This window comes from Gadus chalcogrammus, chromosome 18 (assembly GCF_026213295.1).
Source record: "Gadus chalcogrammus isolate NIFS_2021 chromosome 18, NIFS_Gcha_1.0, whole genome shotgun sequence".
Lineage (NCBI taxonomy): Eukaryota > Metazoa > Chordata > Actinopteri > Gadiformes > Gadidae > Gadus > Gadus chalcogrammus.
In genome coordinates this window covers 5,064,780-5,089,779 of record NC_079429.1, presented here as the reverse complement: position 1 = coordinate 5,089,779, position 25,000 = coordinate 5,064,780, and the positions used below count along the sequence as shown (strand labels likewise).

Sequence of the window (25,000 nt, the reverse complement as noted above, 5' to 3'; positions counted from 1 at the left end):
GCACCGCATGCACTCCTCGAAGCTCTGGAACACCCGGGGCCCCTGGGGCGGGCTGGAGCCCTCGCTGGGGCCTCCGCTGGGGCAGGAGGTCAGGGAGAGGCAGCTGTTGCTGGCGGGCTCGTAGTACCAGACGACTTCCACCTGGTCGCCCCCGCAGTCCAACGCACCGCCTCCAGCTCCACCCTCAGCACCATCAGCGCCCCCACCCCCACCCCCGTCCCCACCACTGCTGTTCCCAGGGGCCCCGGGGGGCCTGACGCAGGCCTCGGGCAGACAGCGGCTAACGTTCTCGGCGGCGGCGGCAGCGGCGGCGGCGTGGGGCTCGCTGAGCAGCACGGTGAGGGTGTGGTTGGCCGCCACCGAGCCCAGGGGGCTCTCCGCCGTGCAGGTGTACACCCCCGAGTCCCCCGGCTGGGAGTTGTAGACGACCAGCTGTCCGATGTTGGTGACCACCATGTTGCCCCGCACGGTGTTGGGTCCCAGCGGGACGCGCTCGGCGCCGGCCCCCCCCACCGGGTCCCGCCGCCTCTCCCAGGTGATGGCGGGCCGCGGCCGCCCCCCCACGTCGCACAGGAAGCTGGCCGTGTCGCCGACGCCCACCGCCTGGTGCACGGGGCTGCTGAGCAGCACGGGCGGCTGGGGCCGGGCGGGGGGGGCGGGCGGGGCCGTGGTGGCGGGCAGGGTGGCGGTGGTGGGCCTCAGCGTGGTGCGGGGGGCCAGCGAGGGGCTGGTGCTGGGCCAGGTGAGGTGGAAGCGGCAGGTGACCACGGAGAGGCTGATGCCCTTGGAGCAGGCCTCGGCGTCCATGTAGCACAGGTTGTAGTACGTCATGCCGTCGGAGGCGCAGGTGAACAGCGGCTCGCGCTCGCAGCGGTCCAGGCAGCGGCACACCGGCTGGCCGTCCCAGATGTCACAGGTGGAGCCCTGCTGGGGGCAGGTGGAGCCGGCGCAGGTGGGCCCCTGGGGGGCGCCCACGGGGCCCTTGTTGGCGTCGACGTGACGCGCCGCCACGCAGCTCCGGGTGCCGCACACGTTGGAGCAGCACCTCTCGAAGCTCTCGCACGCCTGGAGGAGCAGAGACATGATGCAGACGTCTGAATGGAGGCACTTCAGGCGGACCGAGTGGACGGGTGAAAGTCATGTTCTGCAGACCGAGCGTGAATAAAATGAGGACGTTGATAGAGACAAAAGATAATGTTTGACATAAAAAAAAAAAAAAATTTAAAACAATGTTCTCATTTTGCAAATTGGATAATCAGCCGTTTATCCGAGGGCTGAGGTCGGAAAACACGCGAAATGGTATGCGTAAAGGTATGCGTAATGGTATGCGTAATTAAGCCACAATTAGCGCGTAATGAACGTACCTGATCGTGTTCACACTCTCGGGTGCAAGTGCTCATCGCGTCCACCCAGAGGTTGGGGTTCATCTCGTTGGGGCAGATGCCGGCATGTGAAGGGGCTGCACGAGGCATCGCTGTGGCGTGGGGGTCCATCCACGCGCAAAGGTACGCCAAGAACCATATCCACCGAGGGAACAGCATCCACCACATGGCCAGCGTGAGGCTGAACGCAGCGAGTGGAGAAACGCTCTGACTCACCGGCTCGGACCCAGCGGTTAATGGTCGGAGATGTAAGCCAGATGTATGGGTTTAATCAGACAACCAGCATCAAGACGCATCACGTGTCCGCCTTGGGAACCAAGAGCTCCGATGGGGCAGATGGAGGTCCGTCGCTCCCCTTCGGTTGATCACTTAATTTCAACTACAACAGGGATTCTCCTATTTATACTTTGCGTGAGTAAAGGAAAAAAAGGAAAGATCTCCAAGCGCCCAATGCAGAACCACTGCTAACATAGCTGGCCAGGTATCCTAACTGGTAATGACAGTTATGGATCGCCTTGGAGTTGTTGAAAGAACTTTTGAGGTACTTTGATGCGCTCGGGGCTCACAGCGGGGCACCTGCCTGCTAAAGGGATTATTAACCCTTCCCTGGCGGCTGGGCGTCAGCACGTTGCTGCTGGTGGAGACTCTGTTGCGGCCCCTCAAGCGCTCGCTGGAACAGAGCGGCTGTTTATTGATCTGAAGTTAGGGAATATTATTGGATAGGTGGAGCGACTATTTTTTTAATGCATGGGAAATTCTTTGAATTAGGTTCAATCGGTTCAACTGATGGACTGAATTGTATATGAATAGGGCGTCAAAGATTACTTCATTTTAATTCACTAAATAACTAACCATTTCAAATAAATTATATATATTTATCTATATTTTTATTATGAATTATTAGTATGATTATTGTGATTACAATTATTATTTCACACAATTCTGAATAAGGAAACAAATTATCATATTATCAAATCCCTACTCCACATCAGAATATTGAAGCATAAACCACAAGGTATTAAATCCAGTGCTTTTTTGAATGAGCGCTATTAACTAATAAGGAATGAAAATACTATTCAAATAAAGTTTCAAGAATTCGTTTCTCAGGTTTAATCGGATAAAAGTGCCAGCCTCAGTAAGGTAAATGAGCGAAGAACAAAGGAATGTCTTGAATACCAAATAATCAGTTTAAAGTCAGATGTTCTAGATGTCTTCTTCTTATCGTTCGCTTGTTAAAAAAAAAGAGCAATCAAGCAATTAAACTGTGTTGCGGACTCAGAATGGCAGCACATTAAACATGTAGTTTAATGTTATCTGAATGCTATATCAAAAGAGTTGCATCTACATTGCTAATTTTCTCTTCATTAACTTGAAGTCACTTTATTAACTCCAGATGCTTTGCAGTCATTGGCCATTTTCCGCCCTCAGAAATGTTATTTTCATTGTGCAACATGTGACCACCATCCCGACCGGATTTAACCTTAATTTACAGGCTACATACCTTTGATTTACAGTGCATGTCTTTGTGTCGCCTTCCGGATTAGCCCTCTAAATACATCTTAGCGTGGACTTTTAAATGTCGGAATGTCTACACTCTATTTAGGCTATGTCTATATCCCTCTCAGAGCTGCTTAATGCTGGTGACTAAACGCGCTGTAGGATGAACTATGTTTAAGCCCAGTTACCCTACAGTGTGTTCCCTGTGGTACACGGAGCCAGAGCTTTGTGTATAACAATCAGAACACCGGTCTTATCCCAGGCCCTGCGGCAGAGCCGGAGAAGGTGAACTGAGGAGAGGAACGCAGACGGACTTACGATGCAGAGAGGCTGGGCAGTGAACCCAAAACGTGCTGTAGGTACTGTACCGTCTGTTCTAGTTTCTTTTGGCTTTCTCACCGGGTCATCTCAGGACAAGGGAAGCTAGTGTGTGTGTGTGTGTGTGTGTGTGTGTGTGTGTGTGTGTGTGTGTGTGTGTGTGTGTGTGTGTGTGTGTGTGTGTGTGTGTGTGTGTGTGTGTGTGTGTGTGTGTGTGTGTGTGTGTGTGTGTGTGTGAGTGTGTGTGTTTGTGTGGGTCTGTGTGGACGTGTGTGTGGGTGTTTGTGGGTGTGGGTTTGATGTGTGTGTGTGTGTGTGTGTGTGTGTGTGTGTGTGTGTGTGTGTGTGTGTGTGTGTGTGTGTGTGTGTGTGTGTGTGTGTGTGTGTGGCCTTGTGTGTGTGTGTGTGTGTGTGTGTGTGTGTGTGTGTGTGTGTGTGTGTGTGTGTGTGTGTGTGTGTATGTGTGTGTGTGTGTGTGTGTGTGTGTGTGTGTGTGTGTGCATAACCTTGAAGTGATAGGTAATATGTCTGTGTATTGCACTTAAAAGATTCTCATTCATTCAAATTTTCATCAGACTCCATTACTTACCTCACCTCAGGTGCCCTCTCTCTCTCTCTCACACACACACACACACACACACACACACACACACACACACACACACACACACACACACACACACACACTGATGACATTGATTAGTGAGACATTTCATTTTCATTCCCACTCATAACTTTCAAAGCTACTGTGGCAATGAGATGCATATTGAGGCTACGAAAGTTAGAATATTTGTGGGAAGGTACAACAGACATGGGTTTGAAATGGAGAGCACCGTACCGAACCAATTTAACAGAAAACATTAAAGGAGTCAGGGTTATTTGAGGTTTCAAACTTTGCTTGGAGAACACAAATGAATTCTAACTGAACCCCCAGCATCAGATTAATCTCTCGTATCGTCTCTGGGTCAGAATTTATCCAGCTTTCAGGATTCCTGCAAGACGGAATATACATCTAAGAAAAGTTTGTGCTGATGTTAGAAATTTCTGATTTAGTTTCTGGATTGATGGAAATCTCAGGGTGATGGTGATTGAAGTGGTGTGAAACCACCTTCATCACTGCACCCTTTGTTTCATTAAGAAACTAAATTAATATCTACTAGTAGAGTGGAGATGGACTCTCCGAGACAGGATAATTAATATGGACTTAGCATCATGTAGCATCTTATCCAGCTATCTTTGTTGTGTACGGGGAATGGGTTAACCTATTGTTTGTTGGTGCTTGGCACTTGGTTCAATGAACATACTTACTGTACCGACAGATATATTGTTGTTTTTCTTTCTTCTGACAAAGGTTTATTGTAAGCTTTGGATGAAAACGTCTGCTAAACACCCTAAATGTAAATGTAGATTTAAGACGGTAGAGATGGACTCTCCCACACAGCTCCACAAAAGTGACCAACAGTGGAATGAGTTTAATTTCCAGAAAGATCATAACCATATTTTTGGCAGAATTCTGACCTGTCAGTTGAGATTAGGTGTGTGTGTCTCTGTGTGGGTCTGTGTGTGTGTGTCCCATAAGACAATGGATGAAGCCTTTTCAATAGTCGATTGAATGTGTCAGGACAGCTGCTCGGAATCATTTATGTGCTTAAGGCATTCGGTCTCCGTGGGAGTTCCTGGGAAGGGAAGGCAGACCTCTCCTCTCAGTCGAGAAATCAAAAAGGTTGGTTTGGAAGCTATAATCGTGTTCCTAAATCCTGGTGAAATGAAATCCGTCATGCCTGAAGAGAATTTCTGCATAAGGGTAACAGTAGGTGCAAAGAAAGGTTTTTTTTTAACAAGTTATCATTTATGTATATTTTTAATAAAGGCAATAACATACGTCCATATTTTGGTAGCACACAATTCAAGTTATTTTTTCCTTTCCATTTTACTGCGGTGCCTCAGAAACAAATCACACATGTAGCCGAACAATCTTCCCTAGAAAAGAAAACCTTTAAGAGTAGCTTAAATAAAAATACAGTACAAAAATAGGTTGGGCCGCCGGCCCTTTAAGCAGGCGACGGCCTCTCTGGAAAAAGTTCTGGAAAGGACAGTGGCACAGTATTGCTAGGTTGTTGAGTACAAATAAAATAAAAAAACATGTTCCTTTGCATGTGTAAGAATACATATATATATTTATATATTTATACATCAATATATATATATATATGCTCTGGACAAGTGTTTTAAAAAACGTTTACATTCAGAAGTTGTTCTCCCTAGCCAGAAGGCACTAAATTCCAGACTTGTGTCAAGCAGTAAAATGCAGAGAACCTACTTTCCTCTTTTATAAATGGCTTCCTTAAATCACAAACAACAGATGAGCGACGCGATGCACGACCCAACCAGCGCCCTCAGCTTTGGTCAGAGTGTGTTTACGTCCGACTCAGGAGGCACTGTCTGACGTGTGATCTGTGGTCAGAACGTTCCTGAAGTCTCTCTGGATCAAACACAAACCAGAAGGTTTGACAGCGCCAGTGATCCTCAGGACTGAACCTATTCTCCAGGGAGACGGGAGGCAATGGCGGCTCCGCCGTCTGCGTGGGGGTCCCTGACGGAGCTACACCACGCTCCCTCCAGGCGGCGCTGTGTTGTCGCTGACAGACAGGGGGCGCTACTGCACCAGGCCTGCGTCTTTGGCCATGGCGTAGAACACGCCCTTCTGGGACAGCAGCTGGCTGGGGGTGTCGAACTCAGAGATCTCTCCCTTGTCCAGAACCAGCACTCTGTGGAGAGGGAGAGAGGGAAGGGAGAGGGAGAGGGAGAGGGGGAGAGAGAGGGAAAGGGAGAGGGAGAGGGGAAGAGAGAGGGAGAGAAGAAGAGTTAGATGGAGAGGGAGAGGAAGAGGGAGAGGGAGGGGAGAGGGAAGGGAGGGGAAGGGAGAAGCGAGATGGAGATAGGGAAGAGAATGGGAGAGGGAGAGTGGAAGGGAGAGGGAGAGTGGAAGGGAGAGGGAGAGGGGAAGAATAAAAAGCGAGTGTGAGTAAGTTAGCCAGCACAGCCTGAGCGGCCCCTTTCAAAATAAGGGCGTAAGAAATACATTAAAAAAAAAAAAGTGCTTCGGTTTGAAATAAAATTGCAAGTCTCATTAAAAAAATAATAGTGGGGTACTATTGGGTTCCGACCCCTGGGGGAACACCCGCCGCCCACCTGGTGTTCCCCCGTGGGCGGCGGGGTCTACCTGGTGTAGTCCATGATGGTGTTGAGTCGGTGGGCGATGGTGAACACGGTGCAGTCCTCGAACTGCGTCCTGATGGTAGACTGGATGAGGTCGTCCGTCTCCAGGTCGATGGCGGCCGTGGCCTCGTCCAGGATCAGGATCCTCGTCTTCCTCAGCAGCGCGCGCGCCAGACACACCAGCTGCCTCTGGCCCACGCTGCACACACACACACACACACACACACACACACACACACACACACACACACACACACACACACACAGACAGACACACAGTCACAGACACGCACGTTCACACATACACGCACACACACAAACACACAGATGCACACACACAGACACAGACATACACACACAGGCACGCAGACACGTATAAAGACAAACTCACACAGACCAACATGCACACATATAAACAGACACAGAGACGCACACACAGACAAACACACAGAACCTTTGGATTATTCATCTTCTTTACATATAACATTACAGCAGACAGTAGACGGTCGAGTCCAATGTAACTATCCCAATGTAGCTAGCCTAATGCAACAAAAACAGGAACAGAAGATCCAGTACCTCTGCCTCACAACAGAACCCTTTAATAACCCCTATGTTCTCCTCTTTGTCGCATGAGCTTCAGAGCACGATGAGTGTTCAAAGTTTTAAGGCCTGATTATGGTTCCACATCGACGCAACGCAAGGACTACGCAGTCGTGAACCTGTTTTGGTTCTGCATCGGGTTTTAGTGAGTGGACCAATCACAGCCCTTGCGCCTCGCAAAAAAGGTTACAATTTTGGCGAGGCGCACGTCAGGGCCTTGCGTTGGACGCAAGGAGGGTCCGCAAGGACGTATGGGGTCTGTAAACGCCCTCGCGTTGCGGGAACGTGGAACCATAATCCGCCCATAGAGTGGGGATGATCCCCGGTCCAGAAGCCCTGCGGTGGGGGTATTACCTGAGGTTCTCGCCCCCCTCAGCACACTCCATCTCCAGCTTGGCCGGCGCGTTGGTCACGAACTTGTGGAGATGGGAATGTTCCAGAGCCTTCCAGAGGTCCTCGTCGCTGTACGAGTCGAAGGGGTCAAGGTTCATCCTCAGGGTCCCCGAGAACAGAACCGGTTCCTGGAGGTCAACAAAACGGTCAACTGCAAAATCCTTCACACTTTTTACGTCACAAAAGAAAACCCCTGTCAAATTACAGGGACCGAATACAACCTTTGACAGGATTTTATATTTTCTAATTCATAGAAGGTTATATTGTTATACATAAAGAAGTAAAGTCAAACTAAATAAAATGCAATTAGAAGAATGTATTTTTTTCCTTTTTCTTCAACGATGCATATGAAAAACCTCTTGAAATTGTATTTAGTATTTCTTTATCGTTTACACTTGTTAGTGCTTGACACCTGGTTATATGAACATCCTTACTGTACCGACAGAGATATAGTGTTGTTTCTCTTTCCTCAATGTACTGATTGTGAGTCGCTTTGGTTGAAAGCGTCTGCTAAATTCCCTCAATGAATATCGTCACCCTCTTAAAGTAATGGCCTTAGTCATATTTTCAAGTTGTTCAAAAAACAGAAAAAACTGAACAGAGTTATGGCAATAACTTCACTAGCTTGGTAGACTTTCTTTATTTTGGAAGCGGCCGCCATCTTGAAACGCTCACTCTGTCTAGTGACTTAGGCAAAATAAATTGGACTAATTCACACTATTGACATGGGCCATTACACTAAAAGGGTAGGATCACAGGATCTGTTCAACTGAGGATGTTGGGGATTATACCAGAGGTGGCAAGCATCCCAAAGAGCTGATTTAGGCAAGAAAAAATCATTTTTGGCAAAAAAGTGACTTAGGCCATTACTTTAAGAGGGTGATGATATGTTAACGTCAATATAAACGTTAATGTTAAAGTTAATGTTAACGTTCGTGTCTAGATAGGGATCATACCTGGGGGATGATGGTGAGTTTGGAGCGTAGGTCGTGGAGGCCGATCTCGGAGATCTTCACTCCGTCGATGGTGATCTCCCCGCCCGCCGCCTCCAGCAGCCGGAAGAGGCACAGCGTCATGGAGGACTTCCCCGCGCCGGTCCGGCCCACGATCCCCACCTGTCACACACACACACACGCACACGCACACGCACACACACACACACACACACACACACACACACACACACACACACACACACGCACACACACACACACGCACACAGACACGCACACACACATACATGCGCACACAACCATTGACACATACAGACACACACAACCGCACACAGACACGCACACACACAAACACGTACGCAAAGACACACACGCACACACATGGGCACACACAACCACACACACACACACACTCTAATGAGGTTGACAGATGTGTGGGGGTGACTTGGTTGTGAGTTTGAGTTCCCCTCCTCTAACCCCCTGCTTGAGGACCAGACACTCAGGGGATAAAGCCCTTTGATAGACACTTCCACGCATCTTAATCCGTTTGTGCACGCCTAATATTATACACTGTGGACGTTGAGGTGATATATTATTAGCAGCTTGGCAGGTTCCCATTGGCAAAGGAGAAGGAGGATGATCCTTACTGTGGTTAACTACGTTACCAGAACATTACCGGACACTAAAGACCTTTCAGAAGGAGCTTCTGAAATCAAGACTCTTGTTTACTGTATGTTGTTATGTCTGTGCAAGCCTTAATAACAATGGCTGCTTTGACCGTTCAACAGTACATTATCTATTCAGCAATATATATTCTGCATTCAACAGATGTTTTTACCTAAAGCCACTGACACTGAATCTGAAAACAGGTCAATAGAGGAGCAGTATTAAGATTCATAGGAGGTTCAAAACACCGAGCAGAAAAAATACAGAAAGAAACCAAGCCATAATGCTCTCGAAAAAAATTGAGAGCCTTGTCCTCGTAAATGATGATGATAAATAATCTTGAATCTTGAATATTATTTTGGCAGATAATATGATTCACAGATGGTGTATAAGGAGTAATTTGATAATTTTGATTAAATTATTTTACAGAAATATTGCCTCCTGCTCCCTTAAAAAGCATGAAGGGGCAAGACAGTACAGAGACAGGTCATTAAGGAGGAGGTAGGGGTTAGACAGTACAGAGACAGAACATTAAGGAGCAGGTAGGGGTTAGACAGTACAGAGACAGGTCATTAAGGAGCAGGTAGGGATTAAACAGTACAGAGACAGGTCACTAAGGAGGAGGTAGGGGTTAGACAGTACAGAGACAGGTCACTAAGGAGCAGGTAGGGGTTAGACAGTACAGAGACATGTCTTTAAGGGGCAGGTAGGGGTTAGACAGTAAGACAGGTCACTAAGGAGCAGGTAGGGGTTAGACAGTACAGAGACAGGTCATTAGGGAGCAGGTAGGGGTTAGACAGTACAGAGACAGGTCATTAAGGGGCAGGTAGGGGTTAGACAGTACAGAGACAGGTCATTAAGGGGCAGGTAGGGGTTAGACAGTACAGAGACAGGTCATTAAGGAGGAGGTAGGGGTTAGACAGTACAGAGACAGGTCATTAAGGAGCAGGTAGGGATTAAACAGTACAGAGACAGGTCTTTAAGGGGCAGGTAGGGGTTAGACAGTACAGAGACAGGTCTTTAAGGGGCAGGTAGGGGTTAGACAGTAAGACAGGTCACTAAGGAGCAGGTAGGGTTAGACAGTAAGACAGGTCACTAAGGAGCAGGTAGGGTTAGACAGTAAGACAGGTCACTAAGGAGCAGGTAGGGGTTAGACAGGGAGACAGGTCACTAAGGAGCAGGTAGGGGTTAGACAGTAAGACAGGTCACTAAGGAGCAGGTAGGGGTTAGACAGTAAGACAGGTCACTAAGGAGCAGGTAGGGGTTAGACAGGAAGACAGGTCACTAAGGAGCAGGTAGGGGTTAGACAGTAAGACAGGTCACTAAGGAGCAGGTAGGGGTTAGACAGTAAGACAGGTCACTAAGGAGCAGGTAGGGGTTAGACAGTAAGACAGGTCACTAAGGAGCAGGTAGGGGTTAGACAGTAAGACAGGTCACTAAGGAGCAGGTAGGGGTTAGACAGTAAGACAGGTCACTAAGGAGCAGGTAGGGGTTAGACAGTAAGACAGGTCACTAAGGAGCAGGTAGGGGTTAGACAGTAAGACAGGTCACTAAGGAGCAGGTAGGGGTTAGACAGGAAGACAGGTCACTAAGGAGCAGGTAGGGGTTAGACAGGAAGACAGGTCACTAAGGAGCAGGTCGGGGTTAGACAGTAAGACAGGTCACTAAGGAGCAGGTAGGGGTTAGACAGTAAGACAGGTCACTAAGGAGCAGGTAGGGGTTAGACAGTAAGACAGGTCACTAAGGAGCAGGTAGGGGTTAGACAGTAAGACAGGTCACTAAGGAGCAGGTCGGGGTTAGACAGTAAGACAGGTCACTAAGGAGCAGGTAGGGGTTAGACAGGAAGACAGGGTCAAGGAGGCTGCAGACACTGGGCATTGAGCCCAGTGCCTTTGGGCGGGGATTCGACCACCGTTGTGGTGTCAGTGGACCAGTGGCGTGTCCCTGAGCGCCGGGCCTCACCTTCTCGCCGCCCTGGACGCTCAGCGTGAGGTTCTTCAGCACCAGGTCCAGACCCTCGCGGTACCGGACGCTGTAGTCCCGGAACTCCACGTTGCCCTGCGGCGGCCAATCTGAGGGAGGCCGTTTGTCCTCCACCACCCAGGGCGCCTGCGGGGTCCAGACCGGGAGGGAGGGAGGGAGGGAGGGAGGGAGGGAGGGAGGGAGTGAGTGAGTGAGTGAGTGAGTGAGTGAGTGAGTGAGTGAGTGAGTGTGAGGAATTGAGTGAGTGAGTGTGATATAAATATATACATATAAATATATCTATATGATATACATGTATGAATTGTAGTCCTTCTGGTGTTAAAACGCTGAGTCTACAGTACAAAGGCCTCATTTCCTCTCTGCAGTACAAGGGCCCCACACAGAGAGCAAGAGGCATTATAACCTTTATGATCTGGTAATACTTTAGGACTGCTGTGTGTTCCCTTATGAGCTGGCAGCTCTGCTGCTGTTGTTGTTTTTGAGCTCTGTTATTCTGGCAAAGCACATTCTCCTCCTGAACACAAACAACAACAGATGCTGTGCACGCACGCACGCGCGCACACAAGCACGCACACACACATGCGCACGCACACACACATGCACACACACTGCGTCAGCAGAAGGCCTTGTACCTCAGTCTTGGTCTCGGAGTACTCCTTGACACGCTCCACGGCCACGATGTTGCTCTCCAGGTCGGACGTCATGCGCACCATCCAGTTCAGCGTCATGGTCACCTTCACAATAAGAGCGTAACACGTTGGTCACCTTCACAATAAGAGCGTAACATGTTGGTCGCCTTCATAATAAGAGGGACACGTTGGTCGCCTTCACAATAAGAGCGGGACACGTTGGTCACCTTCACAGTAAAAGAGGGACTCGTTGGTCGCCTTCAAAATAAGGGCGGAAAATGTTTGTCGTCTTCACAATAAGAGCGGGACACGTTGGTCGCCTTCACAATAAAAGGCCCATATTTACAATGCTCGCCTTTTAAAGGAGAGGGACCGAGGTTGTACTTCAGGGAACTTTATGCAAATTAGCCTGTCTTGCAGCGAGCGTTGGGCCCTGTGATTGGACGATCGACGTTCAGTGGGTGCAGTCCCCAGAGGGTGCAAGTCGGGGTGGTGTTCATACCTGCAGGGCGTAGGACACCGAGAGCCCCACCAGGCCCGGGTTCAGCTTCTCCTTCCCGATGACGGCGAAGAGCGCGGCGAACAGCACGATGCAGTTCCCGATGAACTCGATGCGGACGCCCAGCCACCTGGGGACAGACGGACGGTGAGAACACGGCTGCAGGGTCTGGATGAGCACAGGTTCAAATGCCTGTGCTGCCTTATGTGTGCCAAGTCAGCCTGTCTAGACCCTGGTTCTAAGGGAATGTCTTATGAAAGTAGTCCGAGAGTGAGTGAGTGAGTGAGTGAGTGAGTGAGTGAGTGAGTGAGTGAGTGAGTGAGTGAGTGAGTGAGTGAGTGAGTGAGTGAGTGAGTGAGTGAGTGAGTGAGTGAGTGAGTGAGTGAGTGAGTGAGTGAGTGAGTGAGAGAGAGTTGGTGAGTGAGTGAGTGAGTGAGTGAGTGAGTGAGTGAGTGAGTGAGTGAGTGAGTGAGTGAGTGAGTGAGTGAGTGAGTGAGTGAGTGAGTGAGAGAGAGTTGGTGAGTGAGTGAGTGAGTGAGTGAGTGAGTGAGTGAGTGAGTGAGTGAGTGAGTGAGTGAGTGAGAGAGAGTTGGTGAGTGAGTGAGTGAGTGAGAGAGAGTGAGAGAGTTGGTGAGTGAGTGAGTGAGTGAGTGAGTGAGAGGGAATGAGTGAGTGAGAGAGAGAGATAGGTTGTTCAGCTCAACTGGTAAAGAATGCTCCTAACACAACCCATATTAGTTTGAGGCTTCAAGAATAGATTTAAAGATAGATATATAGATATATAAACCTATCTAGAGGTGTAGGAAAGTGTCTAAATATCTCTATTTCTAAATAAAAACCATGAATAGATATATATAGATACAGGTAAGTGTCTAAATATCTATTTTTTTTAATAATAGGTAGTGACTCTTCTGGTTGTCGTCCACCCCATGCATAGATATATATTATGTATAGATCTATATTATGTATGGATCTTTATTTGATCTCTCACCTGTTGGCCACGATGCCGGGGTAGTAGCTCTTCTGGTTGTCGTCCACGCGCGTGTCGCTCATGCGTACGAAGGCGCTGTCCTTGCCGTAGGCGCGGATGACGCTGGCGCCCGTGATGGTCTCCGAGAAGTGGGAGTAGATGGGCGAGCGGCTCACCGACTCCAGCCGCTTCAGCTGGCGCGACGTGGCCACGTAGAACCTCTAGGGGGCGTCACCGAGCAGGAGGAGCAGGAGGAGGTCGACGAGGGGGCGGGCGTCAGTGTGATTGGACGAGAGGCGGGGACAGACACAGCGTTAGGGCAGACTGTAACGCGGGTAGAGCTGTACGTTTTGAATTGGATGGAAACTGAAATGTTGATGCTTGCTTTCGCACGCACGCACGCGCGCGCGCACGCACGCACGCACGCACACACACACACACACACACACACACACACACACACACACACACACACACACACACACACACACACACACACACACACACACACACACACACACACACACACACACACCTACACATTGAGACAAAACAACGAGACGCACATAGACACATGCACACATGCAAACATGTGCACATGCACAGCGGCGAGGCCAATGTTGAAACAAACACCTGAAGCCTCAACAGACGCCATAGCAACGCTGCCATCAAACAAACACCAGGAGTGTTTTGGAGACAGGGACTATGATCGAGATAGAGAGTCTTCATATCATAGCCTGATCATACTCAGTATGAGATACTTATACCATTCTCAGGGGTATCATTTTTAACCTGTGGGAGTCAAAATGATAACACATAACTATATTGTGCATCAATATATTCAGTGCTTGCATAGTTTTGTAATCCATGGCAAGATGAAGAAGAAAGCCTAAGGTGTTTTTTAAATGTATAAACCAGTCAAAAGCCTTGATTATTACGCCGCCTTGTCATAATGTCATAACGGTGTCAGAATGGTCGGGCATAATGGTCGGGCTGTCTCATAATGGTGTCATAATGGTCGGGCATAATGGTCTCATAACGGTGTCATAATGGTCGGGCATAATGGTCTCATAACGGTGTCATAATGGTCGGGCATAATGGTCTCATAACGGTGTCATAATGGTCGGGCTGTCTCATAACGGTGTCATAATGGTCGGGCTGTCTCATAACGGTGTCATAATGGTCGGGCTGCCTCATAACGGCGTCATAATGGTCGCGCTGTCATAATGGTGCAGCCCGACCATAACCCCACAAACCCAACAGAAGGCAGGAGGCCCCTGGCCCCAGGCTCAGGGGCCCGGGCTCAGAGCCCCCCCGCTGGGGTCCCAGGAGACGGGGGAGCTCGGAGGATGTTACACATGCACACAAAGCTCGGAAAGGCGGGAGGGAGAGATGAGATCAGAGCATGTGATTGGTTGAGGCGGATGGCGTGTGTTGTGTGTGGGATATGGCGCCCGGGTTAGTTCGAAAAAGGACGGCGCACGTGAACGTACGCACACACACGCACACAAAAAAGGTGTTAACAATTTATCACAAACACAGGATGAAGATAGGTTTTGCACCTGGACTGATTTGTCTCGGGGGGCGAGCGGCTGTTAGTTATTTATCATGCAAACTACGCCACCTTGAGGACAGATGGAGAACCGGTGTTTGTGCTTTTCTGTCGTTCTCTGAGGAGGCTCAGGATGCGTTGAGTGATCACGGAGCCCGACTCCTGTACTCAGTTTGGGGTCTTCCTCCTCCACGACTTAATGTTTGATCAGCAGATGTTGAACATCGTGTCAGCTTTGACTTCCAAATTGTGTTGCAGGCCCCAGAAACCAAACATCAGCCAGGCTCCTAAATAATCCAACCGAGGTGAGTGAACGTCTAGCAGACGTCGACTGTTAATAGGCACACATCCACGGGAAACCCTCGATCAACACTAGCTAGCTACCACCGCTGGACGGCTGTTCCTTTGACGACCACACGGAAACCAGGGAGGGGGGAGAGTCTTCATCTGTTTCAATATATTTATCAATATACCTGCGTGTGTTAAATAGTGTGTACTCTGGGTAGGGCTCTTAAAGGAACAACCGTCCATGCAGGCCACTAAATAATGTCCCGCCTACTATCGTCACAGGCCCGTCGCGTCCTGGCTAACGTTGCGCTAACGTTGCGCTAACGTTGCGCTAAAGTCGCGCTAACGTCTCGCTAACGTCGCGCTAACGTCTCGCTAACCACGCACACACAGCGGCACAAAACGACAGCAGAACCAAACCGGACAACAGACTACCGCCAGCCATCCACAGAGCTCTCAGACGACGTTCGGACAGGCAGGGGGGCGCGGGGCGGTCTCCTTGTTTACCTGGACCCACCAATAGAAGAGCAGCAGGGGCGCCACCCCCACCATGAACATGGGCGTGAGCACCGAGCACACCAGCAGCACGTTGAGCGTGAACCAGAAGGTGCGCATCCATATGTCTATGTTGTCGGGGATGGCCGTGTCTATGGTGTCCACGTCCTTGCTGAAGCGGTTGAGGATGCGGCCGGTGGGCGTGCGCTCGAAGAAGCCCTGGGGGGCGCGCAGCACGCGCTGCAGCATGCCCTCGTGGGTTAGCTGCGCCGCACGCAGCATGCAGTACGCCTTGCCCAGCAGGGAGTTCACCATCAAAAACACACCTGGAGGAGGAGGAGGAGGAAGAGGAGGAGGAGCGGGAGGAGGAGGAGGAGCAGGAGGAGGATGATGATGAGGAGGAGGAGGAGGAGGAGGAGCAGCGGGAGGATGATGATGATGATGATGATGATGAGGAGCAGAAGGTAGAGGAGAAGGAGGATGAGGAGGAGGAGGAGGAGGAGGAGGAGGAGGAGGTGGAGGTGGAGGAGAAGCGGAAGGTAGAGGAGGAGCAGGATGAGGAGGAGCAGGAGGAGCAGGAGAAGGAGCGGGAGGAGGAGCGGGAGGAGGAGCGGGAGGAGGAGGAGGTGGGGAGGAGGAGGAGCGGGAGGAGGAGGAGGAGGAGGCGGAGGAGGATGAGGGGGAGGATGACGACGATGATGATGATGATGATGATGATGATGATGATGATGATGATGAAAATGAGGTTGAGGTGGAGGTTCAAGGTGAGGGGAAGGAGGAGGTGATATGGGGGAGTGTGAGGAGGAGGGAGGAGGGTGATGGTTAGGTAAAGGGTAAGGAGGAGAGTAAGGAGGAGCGGGGGGTGGGGTGAGGAGGAGCAGGGGGGTAATGAGGCGAGGAGAAGGTGAGAAGTGATTAGGAAGGGGGTGATGAGGAGGAGGAGGTGAGGAGGAGGAGAAAGGTGGGTGGGGGTTAAAGGTATGCTTTAAGGAGAACACCCAGCTTATGCAGGCAGAAAAGCACAGGTTTGATCAGCCGCTGCATCCACATGCATGCCCAGGCGAGAGCGCACTTCCACTGCTCTGACACTAGAGGGGAGCAGAGCTACTCTGAGGAGGCGTTCTTCACTCACCACTACTCACTACTACAGACACCTTCCCGTTCCCGTTCCTCCAGAGATCTCTGGGAAGGTTGAGAGGCGCAGGCATTCGGCTGCGATCCAGAAGACAACAAATCCACAACAACAACACCGCCCAGACCCTAACCTGTTCACCATCACACCCCAATGGGCGACCGAGTCCTGGCCAACGAGAACGCGACATTTGCAGCAAAGGAGTGAACTCCACACGGATCATTGTCATCCGTAGGGAGGAGCAGGAGAGCTCACACACGCTGCGGTCAGATGTGTGTGCGCATATCAGCGGTGAAGAAAGTGTGTGCGTGTGTGTGTGCGTGAGAGAGGGAAGACAGGTTCACCAGAGACAGCCAAGGAGGGATGCTCACATTCAACAGGTGAACGGAGGAAGAGAGAGAGGAGGTGGGCGAGGGACTGACAAGCATTCCGGCCGCATTCCGGCCACACAATACAAAACACACACACACGCACACAAACACACACACCGGCATGCACACGGACACACACTCCTCCGAGCAGTGCCCGGACACCGCCCTGCCCTGGTGGGGGAGAGCGCGCGGGGGTGTGGGGGTGGGGGGGGTACCTGGACAAAGACGTAAACGAAAGCCAGCGGCACGATGACCACGGCGAAGATGGGCGTGCTGGCGACGATGACGATCATGGTGGACACGGAGGAGAACAAGGTGCCCAGGAACATGAGCACGGTGGAGGGCAGCACCTCGTCGATGATGTAAATGTCCTTGGAGAAGCGGTTGATCAAGCGGCCGAGCGGCGTGGTGTCAAAGAACGCCTGGGGCGTGTGAAACTTGTTGTTCAGCAGGTTATAGTGCAGCTTCTTGGCCGCCCCGATGTTGCCCACGGCCAGGGTGAAGGAGGAGACCATGACAAGGAGACCTAAGGGGGACAGGGAGGAGCAGTTTGGGGAACGGGACAAGAGGATATGGGCGCCGTTTTCAGCCGCCAGGTCGTACCGGGAGCACTTTCCCCGACGGGGGGGGGGGGCGCTGTGGCTGTCAGAGGAACACTGCGACAGTTTTCTGCATGTGCTTATAATCGACAGAGGAGGACAGAGTCAGTTCCTGCTCATCCATCAGGAACATCCCTCAGTTTTCCAGCGGGCTTCGAACTGATGGACGCAAACGGTGACTGCCTCCCGGCGAAAGCAGCTTCAATCGGTTAATAGAGAACTGCTCCAGACTGTACGATTAGAAGGGTGAATGGACAACACAGTGATAACGTATGTGGAGCACATCCATAGCAAGCGTTCTGTGCTACACCTGCATCTGCTGTTCTCACTCCTGTGCCTGCTCTATACAGCAGGTGTTTCCTCTGTTAAACCTTCATTGCACTGCTGCGAGGCCGTTCAGTCCAGGCTCCATGTGACGGGGAGCTAGCAACTACCGTTGCTAGCTCACCGTCACATGGACCCCGGACGATCACCTCATACGAGCTGCTTGTCGTGGTTCACACAACAAGAAGATGTGTTTACAACCTTCCGCTGTCGAAGGGTTAGCATTTCAGTTGCAGCCCCTGATTGCCAAAACATCTGAAAGGCATGCAGGAAATCTGACGCAGAAAACTCTGCTGGAGCTGCATGGTATAAACCAGTAATGGTTTTGCGTAAAACGACTAAGGAACAAGGTCAACTCTGTACTCAACTCCGTCTTCAGCGAGTCTCCAGGGAAAGTCTCAAGGGAGAGACTCCAACCAGATTCTCCAGGGAGACTCCAACCAGAGTCACCAACCAGAGTCTCCAGGGAGAGTCTCCAGAGCGAATCTCACCTTGGGCAATGCCCAGCGAGGCGTACACCCCCAGCCTCATGTTGACCTCGTCCCTGGTCTGGTTGGCGCTGGCGTCCTTGGTCCAGTCGCTGAGCCAGACGTTGGCGCCGATGGCGGCGGCGTTCTGGCAGCCATAGAGCAGGCAGATGATGACGGAGAGCACCAAGCCCACCGCCTTGGCGTAGTCCATGAACACCTTCATCTTCACCTACAGGGACCAAGTGGGAATGAAGGGTGTTATGTTTGTTGCATAATACTGTATAAGGACAACTTCAAAAGGCTTAGTTGTGGTTCCACGTTGACGCAACGCAAGGGGGTTTGCGGACCCGTCACGTCCTTGCGGACCCTCCTTGTGTCCACCACAAGGGCCTGACGTGCGCCTCCCTAAAAAATGTCAACCTTGCATTGAGGCAACGCAGCAGCAAGGGCTGTGATTGGTCCACTCAAGTAAACCCGACGCAGAACCAAAACAGGTTCAGTGCTGACGTGGAACCAAAACTAGGCCTTTACTAACGGATTGACACAAGAACAAAAGTCGAGACGTTGACTCTGATTCACCAGCACCGGAACGATATATATAATATAAATTATATGTGACACTGAACAGGTGCCCAAAAGCGCCCCCTAGGGCATGGGAGTAACAATGCCTTCGGGGGCGCTCTCTGTCCTGTGAGGACGTACCCTGCCGGTCTCGGAGGTCTCCGCGTGGATGAGCTTTTCCGACCCGGGGGCCTGCCGTGGCTTCTTCTCCGCCGGGGGCTCCCCGGACTTCCGCTGCGAGGCCAGGTGCCTCCGGCGTGTCTTGGAGTTGTCCGAGTCCCCGGAGATGACGCTGATCTGCCTGGGTGGAGGAAGAGGAGCGCAAGGTCAAAGAGGGCGGGTTGAGAGCTACGTTATGGGGCACGCCCGGTGGCTGAGCGGGTAGAGTGCGCACCGTTAAGGCTCAGTCCTTAAGGAAGGGTCCAGGGTTTGATGCCTGCCCGTGGTAATTTGCTGCATGTCCTCCCCTCTCTCTCCCATGCTTTCCTGTCTAACTCACGAGGGGTGTTGAGTTATCGGCCGCATTCCAATATAATCTCCCTCCGCTCGCTTCCCCTCCTTCCCCGATCCCTGCTTCACTCCTGGACCGGTGTACCTCCATGTTTACTCAGGAGATGTTTGTTTGGTACGACTCAAAGGCCAGACTTCCCCTCCAACCCCCCAGGCCTCTCGCAGCTGCTCCCAACATAAACCCGCTTTCTGGGGTTTCCCGGTAATAAACAGGCCGGTGATAAACGATGATGTCTTTAAGGTGCTGCAGGCAAGATTTGAGTGCTATCATCTGAGAGTAATTTGATGCCATAGCAATCAGTCTGCTATTGAGTGAGGGAAATAATCTGTTCTGCTCCACTGCCTGCCTCTGTAAAAGAGCTCTCACATTTTAGACTTTTAGATGCCAAAATGTCTACATTTTTTTCATTTGAGGCTCTTACATTCTCATTTTAATTTAGACTTAGACCCTGGTTCGTTAACGCTTTTTAACTCATACTGTATAAAGTTGAAGAAATTATGATGATGGCTGCAGGAAGTATGCAAGACCACCTGTGCCCAGTGCGTTTGGGGTACCTGATGAAGTGCCTCTTGGTCTCGTTCACCACCGGCTCATTGTCCGCCATGTCTGTGTGGTTGCTAAGGGCGTCGTCGGGGAACAGCTCCTCATCATCAATCAGGTCCTCTGTGGAAGACAGTTTGATTATCACGGTGTGCAATGTTTACACTGCAGAGGCCTTCAAAAGAAACTGGAGTTAAATGGACTGCGTTTATACAGAGCTTTCCTTACCAGTGGCCACTCAAAGCACCTTACAGTATCACCTCACATTCACCCATTCATGCACACAGTCACACACCGATGGCGGTGTCAACCCCGCAAGGCCACAGCCAGGCTCGTCAGGAGCCGTTAGGGTGAGGTGTCTCGCTCAGGGACACCTCGACACTCGGAGGAGACGGGGATCGAACTAGCAACCCTCCGGTTACCACCAGCCAACCCGCTCTAGCTCCTCAGCCACATGCCGCCCGAGTTAAACAATGCTCAGGCGGTGTCACGTTAAAATTGTACCGGGGGCGAAAATTGTACCGGCCTACGTCACATCAGTTGTTTACATCTTGACAACCTGCCTGGCAACAGACGACGCGATCGTCTGTTGCCGGGCAGGTTGCAAAAAACATTCGGCTCATGTTTCCAAAAGACGAAGTAACATAATACAGATAACGGATCGCTAGATAAAACTTGTTTTTACTTTATATTTGTATTGTATTTAATTGTTTAATCGAATAGCAACAGACGACGCGATCGTCTGTTGCCGGGAAACGGGCGATCGTGTCAAATGACGTAGGAAGGTTCTTGTACATTCCTACGTCATTTGACGCGATCGCCTCGATTAAACAATTAAATACAATACAAATATAAAGTAAAAACAAGTGTTATCTAGCGATCCGTTATCTGTAATATGTTATTTCGTCTTTTGGAAACATGAGCCGAATGTTGTCGGCAGGTTGTCAAGATGTTAACAACTGATGACGTAGGCCGGTACAATTTTAACGTGACAGCGGCAATAAGTGCTTCTCTCGACGCAACCCGAAAAAAACAACGGCAGTAAAATACAAGAGTGAAAGACAACCAAATATAAATAAGAACAACCGATAAAATATGAAATAGACAGAGGAGCAGGAATGAGTTGGAGTAGACAGAGGAGTAGAGAGGAGCAGGACTGAGGTGGAGTAGACAGAGGAGCTGGACTGAGGAGGAGTAGAGAGGAACAGGACTGAGGCGGTTTACCTATGGCCTCTTCCTCGATGACGTCCTCAATGGCGTAGTTCCTGAGGAACTCTGCGAAGGCCCCGTTCTGGTCCAGCAGCTCCTGGTAGGACCCCATCTCAGTCACGCGGCCGTCCACCATCACCAGGATGTTGTCCACCTGCGGCAGGAAGCTGACGCCGTGCGTCACCAGTAGGCGGGTCTTCAGAGAGGAAGAAGAAGAAAAACAAGAAAGTTATCAAGTAACGAGTCTCGATTTTCTTAACTTCATACTCGTGTCCCAACATCATAGGTGGACTTGACTGTGTCCTTGATGAGATGCCTCAATGCTTAACATTTTCAATGCTCTGTCGCTACCAACTCCACTTTGATATCCAGTACCAACTCCACTTTGATATCTAGTACCAACTCCACTTTGATATCCAGTACCGACACCACTTTGATATCCAGTACCAAGACCACTTTGATATCCAGTACACCACTTTGATATCCAGTACCGACAGCACTTTGATATCCAGTACCAACACCACTTTGATATGGCCTAAAAAAAAAAAAAGTTTGGTTCCTGTTGGTTGTCAGTTGAGGTCATGGGTAGTTAGGGAATTTAGTTTATTTTTTAATTTTATTTTTTCCAGCGGCAGCGAATGATAGGTTGGTTGTTTTCATTTAAAAACGATAAAATGCGCTCATCCTTCTACAGAATGAAGAGGTGCTGTACCAAAACGTAATTATAGTTTGCATAAATAAAAAAAAAGCTCATAAAATAATTTGGGTCGCACATAAATTGACAGGGTCGGTCGGAAACCGGAACCAAACACATTTTTTTTTTAGGTCTAGTACCAACACCACTTTGATATCCAGTTCCAACACCACTTTGATATCCAGTACCGACACCACTTTGATATCCAGTACCAACACCACTTTGATATCCAGTACCAACACCACTTTGATATCCAGTACCAACGGCACTTTGATATCCAGTACCAACTCCACTTTGATATCCAGTACCGACACCACTTTGATATCCAGTACCGACACCACTTTGATATCCAGTACCGACACCACTTTGATATCCAGTACCGACACCACTTTGATATCCAGTACCGACACCACTTTGATCCATGTTCTATAGATTGATGCCCGGCAGCTGAACAACAACCTTCTCCTTACTTGGACTGAATGCGGTCCAACAGGTTCCTCTCGTTTAATCCTAGCTTCCTCACAGAAAGACGAGGTGAAACGGTTGAAAAGTGAAAGGTGAACCTCATCAGGTTACATTTAGATAGTTGATGTTTTTGCATGGCTTCGAGGATAGAGATAGATAGACAGACGGGGAGAGAGAGAGAGAGAGAGAGAGAGAGAGAGAGAGAGAGAGCGAGAGAGAGAGAGAGAGAGAGAGAGAGAGAGAGAGAGAGAGAGAGAGAGAAAGAGAGAGACAGAGAGACAGAGAGAGAGAGAGAGAGAGAGACCCCCTGTGTAATGCTACTAACCCAGAGAGAGAGGGAGAGAGCCCCCACCTGAATGATAGATTGCGTCTTGTGTGCGTTTTGCTCGGAGCCTTGAGAGTGCCCTTCCTACCTTGCCCTTCAGCGCTCCCTCCGGCCCGATCAGGTTGTCGAAGATGTGCTTGGCCACGTGGGCGTCGACGGCGGAGAGGGGGTCGTCCAGCAGGTAGACGTCCGCGTCGCTGTACAGCGACCGGGCCAGGCTCACCCTCTGCCTCTGGCCCCCCGACAGATTGATGCCCTGGGGGGCAGCGGGAGAGAGAGTCAGGGACCGGGGGGTCCTCAGAGACATGCAGGAGGAAAACTAGCACTTTCTGCGTGGGAATACTGACAGCAGACGGGCTTCACACTGGGTTTCACTTTCTTTGGCTTCATAGTCGATTAAACTCATCATGTTCAGGAGGGGAGTTTAATTTAAAGCAGATTTCTACTGCTGGCTCACACACACAGTGTTCATTTGAAACCTTTTTTGAAATTTCTTCACCGTTTAAGTCGCTCACACTGTGATGGGTTGAATCTGGGTTCGACTTTCTCCAGCCTCATTGTTGATTCAACCAATCATTATGTTGGAGGGGGGGATCTGTGAGGGGGGATCGGCCAGCAGAAGTCAATTGTAAAGAATGTTCTAAAAAGGTTACGAATGAACACTGCGTGGACTGGCCGGCAGTAGAAATACACCTAAAATGCCACTTTCAATTAAATTTCCCTCGGAAGGATTCCTCCACTCAGGGTAAAAGAGTATTCTTCAGACTCTCTCTCTTCAGTATTTCTACTTAACAAAACAGGAAACAAGGCTGGACTCCACCCCTGGCCATTTCCGGTTCCTGGCCAGGCTCTGTCTCATCTCCACCCAGAACTTCTGCTCTAACACAGTAGGACTGCTGGATCCAAGGGGACACCCACGTCCTACCCCCAGGCCTCCCACCATAACCTCCACCCCCCCCAGTCCTCCCACCATAACCTCCACCCCCCCCAGTCCTCCCACCATCACCTCAACCCCCGCAGTCCTCCCACCATGACCTCAACCCCCCAGTCCTCCCACCATCACCTCAACCTCCCCAGTCCTCCCACCATCACCCCCAACCCCTCCAGCCCTCCCACCGTCATCCCCCACCCCCCCCCAGCCCTCCCACCGTCACCCCCACCCCCCCAGCCCTCCCACCGTCACCCCCACCCAGGCTACCTTCTCCCCGATCTCCGTCATGTCGCCGCCGGGGAGCACTTCCAGGTCGGGGGTCAGGGCGCAGGCCTCCAGCACGCTGTGGTACTTCTGCTCAGCGAAGGGCTTCCCGAACAGGATGTTGTCCCTTAGGGTGGCGTTCTGGATCCAGGCCTGCTGGGGTACGTACGCCACCGAGCCCTGGGGGGGGAAAGAGGCGGAGAGAAGCAGCGGAATTTAACGACTCTGCAGCGGAGCTCGTTACATTTTTATAGCGACTTACAATGAGCGACTTACAATAAGTACATTTGTCAGAAGAAAGTGAAACAACAATACGGTAAGAACGGTAAGGATGTTCATAGAACCAAGTACCAAGCACTAACCATCACTAGGTTAACCCATGCCCTGTATACAGCAGTGTAAGATAGCTAATGCAGAGGCTACACATTATACTATGAATAAATACAACATACAGTAAGTGCATCACTTAAGTACCAGGACGTGCAATAGTGGGAGGGCGGGACTGGATGGCTATGCAGAGTCTAGGTGAACTCTGAACAGGTGGGTTTTGATGAACACGTTAGACTACCGTGGCGATCCAAAACCTGTTCTCTATAGTAGTCGGAAGTGCCCGACGTTGTCACACAATCGGGACGGGCCACACATGTTTCCATGTAGCGGTCAGCTCCATTTACACGGCCCAGACGTCTAACTGTTCTCAAATGGGGGTGACTTTGGACTACTGCAGGGGGTACTCGGAATAAAAAATAAAAAAATAAATATATACCAACAGATTATTATTTATTTTTTACTTTTTCTCAGAAAAATATGTTGTGCCGGTGAAGGGGGTGCTCAGATGAAGGAATATCTCAGAAAGGGTACACTAGTAGAACAAGTTTGGGAACCACTGGTCTAACGTGTTCATAGCATGTTGCTTTGTACACAATGTTCTCTACCACAGGACAAAAGCGATCTGTTGAATGGCAGCCGATGGAAGCGTGTTGCATGAGGTCAGTGCAGCTCTGCCTGTCCTTACCCGCACGGCCACGTCACCCTCGATCTTCTCCATCTCCCCCAGCAGGGCGGAGATCAGGGAGGACTTGCCGCAGCCCACGTGGCCGACCACAGCCACCAGGGAGCCCTGGGGCACCAGCATGTTGATGCTGGGACACACAGAAGGA

The 25,000-nt window shown here is 50.5% G+C and overlaps 2 protein-coding genes across 3 annotated transcripts in view; both read right to left on the bottom strand.

Annotated features, from left to right (window-relative positions):
- Positions 1–1,862, bottom strand: part of LOC130371495 (WAP, Kazal, immunoglobulin, Kunitz and NTR domain-containing protein 2-like) — a 3,281-nt gene extending 1,419 nt beyond the window's left edge. Inside the window, exons 1-3 of the mRNA XM_056577284.1 lie at positions 1,365–1,862; positions 228–1,065; positions 1–170 (exon numbers count right to left, since the gene is read on the bottom strand). The exon at positions 1–170 is cut by the window's left edge and continues 1,419 nt beyond it. Coding sequence (XP_056433259.1) covers positions 1–170; positions 228–1,065; positions 1,365–1,550 — 1,194 coding nt within the window. The 5' untranslated portion in view covers positions 1,551–1,862. The remainder of the gene's footprint in view (positions 171–227; positions 1,066–1,364) is intronic.
- Positions 1,863–5,039: 3,177 nt separating this feature from the next.
- abcc3 (ATP-binding cassette, sub-family C (CFTR/MRP), member 3) overlaps positions 5,040–25,000 on the bottom strand; it is a 47,184-nt gene continuing 27,223 nt past the window's right edge. The window contains exons 16-31 of one of the 2 annotated variants that reach the window (XM_056576579.1): positions 24,856–24,982; positions 23,844–24,020; positions 22,734–22,901; positions 21,177–21,357; positions 19,967–20,075; positions 19,043–19,202; positions 18,362–18,569; positions 15,457–15,770; positions 13,131–13,330; positions 12,143–12,269; positions 11,644–11,745; positions 10,991–11,137; positions 8,366–8,524; positions 7,371–7,537; positions 6,421–6,615; positions 5,040–5,965 (exon numbers count right to left, since the gene is read on the bottom strand). In XM_056576579.1, the coding sequence (XP_056432554.1) occupies positions 5,854–5,965; positions 6,421–6,615; positions 7,371–7,537; positions 8,366–8,524; positions 10,991–11,137; positions 11,644–11,745; positions 12,143–12,269; positions 13,131–13,330; positions 15,457–15,770; positions 18,362–18,569; positions 19,043–19,202; positions 19,967–20,075; positions 21,177–21,357; positions 22,734–22,901; positions 23,844–24,020; positions 24,856–24,982 (2,653 nt within the window). In that variant the 3' untranslated portion in view covers positions 5,040–5,853. Of the gene's footprint in view, positions 5,966–6,420; positions 6,616–7,370; positions 7,538–8,365; positions 8,525–10,990; positions 11,138–11,643; positions 11,746–12,142; positions 12,270–13,130; positions 13,331–15,456; positions 15,771–17,162; positions 17,474–18,361; positions 18,570–19,042; positions 19,203–19,966; positions 20,076–21,176; positions 21,358–22,733; positions 22,902–23,843; positions 24,021–24,855; positions 24,983–25,000 lie in introns of both variants that reach the window. The other variant, XM_056576580.1, reaches the window with a different exon arrangement.